The 2,974-nt window shown below is 33.9% G+C and overlaps 1 protein-coding gene across 1 annotated transcript; it reads right to left on the reverse strand.

The window, feature by feature from the left end:
* Positions 1 to 953: 953 nt before the first annotated feature.
* LOC122606156 (two-component response regulator ORR24-like) lies at positions 954 to 2,974 on the reverse strand. The gene is made up of 5 exons (XM_043779117.1): positions 2,473 to 2,974; positions 2,305 to 2,381; positions 2,109 to 2,148; positions 1,768 to 1,864; positions 954 to 1,626 (listed from the first exon to the last, which is right to left on the reverse strand). The coding sequence occupies exons 1-5, from the start codon at positions 2,834 to 2,836 to the stop codon at positions 1,026 to 1,028; spliced, it is 1,179 nt and encodes a 392-aa protein (XP_043635052.1). The 5' UTR covers positions 2,837 to 2,974; the 3' UTR covers positions 954 to 1,025.

Genomic DNA, 2,974 nt, shown 5'->3' on the forward strand with positions numbered 1-2,974 from the left:
ACAGTTTCGAGATCCTCCACTGAAGCAGAGTATCGTAGTATGGCTGCTACCACTTGTGAGTTACTTTGGCTGAGTTTTCTTCTAAGAGATTTACATATTCAAGTTCGTTTGTCGGTGAAGTTGTTTTGTGATAATAAGTCAGCTCAACAAATAGCAGCAAATCCTTGTTATCATGATCATACAAAACATCTCGATATTGATTGTCATTTTACAAGGGATAAAATTCAAGAAGGGTTTCTTCAGACTGCTTTTATTCCTTCCCATTTACAACTTGCAGATGTTATGACAAAAACATTGAATTGGGTTCAACATTCCTTCTTAAGTGACAAGTTGGGACTTGCAGATCCTCCAACTTGAGGGGGGAATAAAGATATATTACATGAGTGAAGGGGTGAAGTTGTCATATTCTATTCTATCAGGGGCTTAACCTGTATTATTATTATTTAGTTTGATAATATTGTTAATAAGTAGGTTAATTATATAGATATAGACGGTTACCAGATTAGTTAGGTGTATATAAACACTTCTTGTAATTCATTTTATTTTGAGTGAAAATATTATCATTTTCCCTAAATCCTTCCGCATTTATAATTGACGTGTAGATTAAGGATGTATCAGTCAAATAGACAATTCAAAGTTTCCACATCCAGTTTAATGTAATTTCGCAGTCGTAATAAGATCGCGAGAAAGCACCAACACGTACAAACAGTTACACTGAAACCAAGAATGGCGCCGGTAATCTAAATCTTGAGCTTTATGCCAAATTGCCAATACTTACAAGAGATATTTAAAAAATCATCTACAGATATATGTGCCAAAAAAAAAGTTTATTAGCTAGAACTTTGGATGCTAATAAAAACACAAATCTGGCATGTGCACTGGTTAACAACAGATGTAACAATATATGTATTTAATTACTACTGTAATATATAAGTAATAAATAATAGAAGTACATGAGTGAATAATCTGTGCAATGTTTTCTGGAACAAGGGTAGCATCAAAATCTCACTTAACTTTTGTCTCTTTCACAAAGTCAGGTCAAGAGATGCACTGCTATGGCCCATTGTCGTTTTTGTATGTTTTGATCTTGTACTAGTACTATAATTAGAAGTAGAACTGCTTGGCGAAAACAATGATAACGACAAACTGTTTTCATCAATTATTTCATCTTTTATTTTTTTACTGCTGCGGCAGCTCGTAATAAGATCCTCTTTAGGGATCTTAATTTTTAATGAGAGATTCAGATCAAGAAGCTCGGGTTCTTGATCGATGGTCTCTTTTCTTTTAAGTACCCTTTTTGCTTGCTCTTGATCTTTGACGACGGTCACATTTGTGTCCACACGAGATTTTATTCTTTGAATGTGATCTTGCAACGATGATTCATTCTCAAGATTCTTGAATAATCCCATTTGGGACGATTCTTCTTTATGATTGCTAATTAGTATTCGTTTCCAGCTAGTATCGTTTTGGTTGATGAGACTTGAATGATGAGCATTATTCTTGATGTGATTCCTTGCAAGAATAATCCTATCCGCCATCGAACCATATATCCCATATTGTCTTAGTCCAGCCATAAATGGGTTGTAATTTAAGTTTGCTTGTTGACTCCATGAACCATCTTGGTTTCTAAATTTGGATTTATATGTTAGTAGATGCATTAAATCATCATATTATCGACACTATATGCAATGAACTAGCTCAATGCTACTGCTTGAATTTATATATTCTTATTCTTGAAAATTGATCGAGCAGTTTTCAAAATATTACCTAAAATTGGAAAGTGGCCTTTGATTATAGCTCTGGAGCATTGGAAGTTGGCTAAGGTGGAAAATATGATTATCATCACCCTCATTAACAAGACCTTCTGAAACAGCCAAAAAACAATAAAAACTGTTAGTTACAATTAATTAAATTCTCAAAGTATAAAATCCGATTCAACCATAATTAATATGAAGTCATGTTGTTTTGTTCAAGAAGTATATATGCACTTCCTGAATCAAATTAACAACAAAAGCACCTATGGCCGGGATGTGGTTTGTATATCATGTTTATTACAAGTAGTAATCAACCCTAGCTAGTTAGTTACAAATCAACTTGAAGTTATATACCTTGATTCGGATCATCATCGATCTTCTTACTTCTATACATCTGCATAAAACAAATCAAGAACTCGAATATATAAATAGATGTATTATATTATCACGTACGTATTCAACATAATTAAATTACAAAATCAATTCATGGATACACAAAATATGTTATTTCTTGAATGTATCAAGTTAGTACAATTAATAAATTAATCACCTGAAGATGGCTCTTGACATGAGAGATACTGAGGCCTTTAACATTCATTAGTTGAAGCACCAATTTTGGTGTTGCTCCTATATATAACATTCATTATTAATAAATGATTATTGAATCACACTAGCAAAAACAGTTTATATATGAAAAAAGTTAATTATTTGTACTAACTTTCTTGACCTCCCAAACGTTCAATAGCTTGAACAAATCGTAGATGGAGATCAGGAGTCCACCTGAGCCTCGGGTTCTTGGAGCGAACATATGGTCGAACTGATGATGATCCTGTTACTGCCTTCTTATGATCAGTAGTACTGGTCTCTTCAACAGTGCTGTTGCTTGATGTTGATCCATTTTTGGGTCTGCTGCTATCACCAGTACTACTAGAGTCGTTGCGGTCAACCTCTTCAGATTCATCATAATCACAATCAATATCATCATGATCATTTTCATCCTCTTTGACGTCACGAAAACTAGGGTTTTCCTTGTAACTTGTATGCGCATCTTGTTCACAAAAGCTGCTACGACTTTCCTTCATTTCTAATTTGGAGTTTTGATCAGCTAGCTAGCTATAGAAGAAGATGAATTAAGCAGCAGTTAAAAACATACGAATTTAGGGGTGTGTGCTTTTAAAGAGAGACAGTAGACATGGTGTTGAGCTCTTTTCTCTCACACA

This window comes from Erigeron canadensis, chromosome 6 (assembly GCF_010389155.1).
Source record: "Erigeron canadensis isolate Cc75 chromosome 6, C_canadensis_v1, whole genome shotgun sequence".
In the NCBI taxonomy this organism is placed as follows: Eukaryota; Viridiplantae; Streptophyta; class Magnoliopsida; order Asterales; family Asteraceae; genus Erigeron; species Erigeron canadensis.

Coding starts and splice junctions, on each gene's coding strand:
- LOC122606156 (XM_043779117.1), bottom strand. CDS start 2,836: ATGAAGGAAAGTCGTAGCAGCTTTTGTGAACAAGATGCGCATACAAGT. Junction 2,382..2,472: donor ACGTTTGGGAGGTCAAGAAA/GTTAGTACAAAT, acceptor TGTTATATATAG/GAGCAACACCAAAATTGGTG. Junction 2,149..2,304: donor ATGTCAAGAGCCATCTTCAG/GTGATTAATTTA, acceptor TGTTTTATGCAG/ATGTATAGAAGTAAGAAGAT.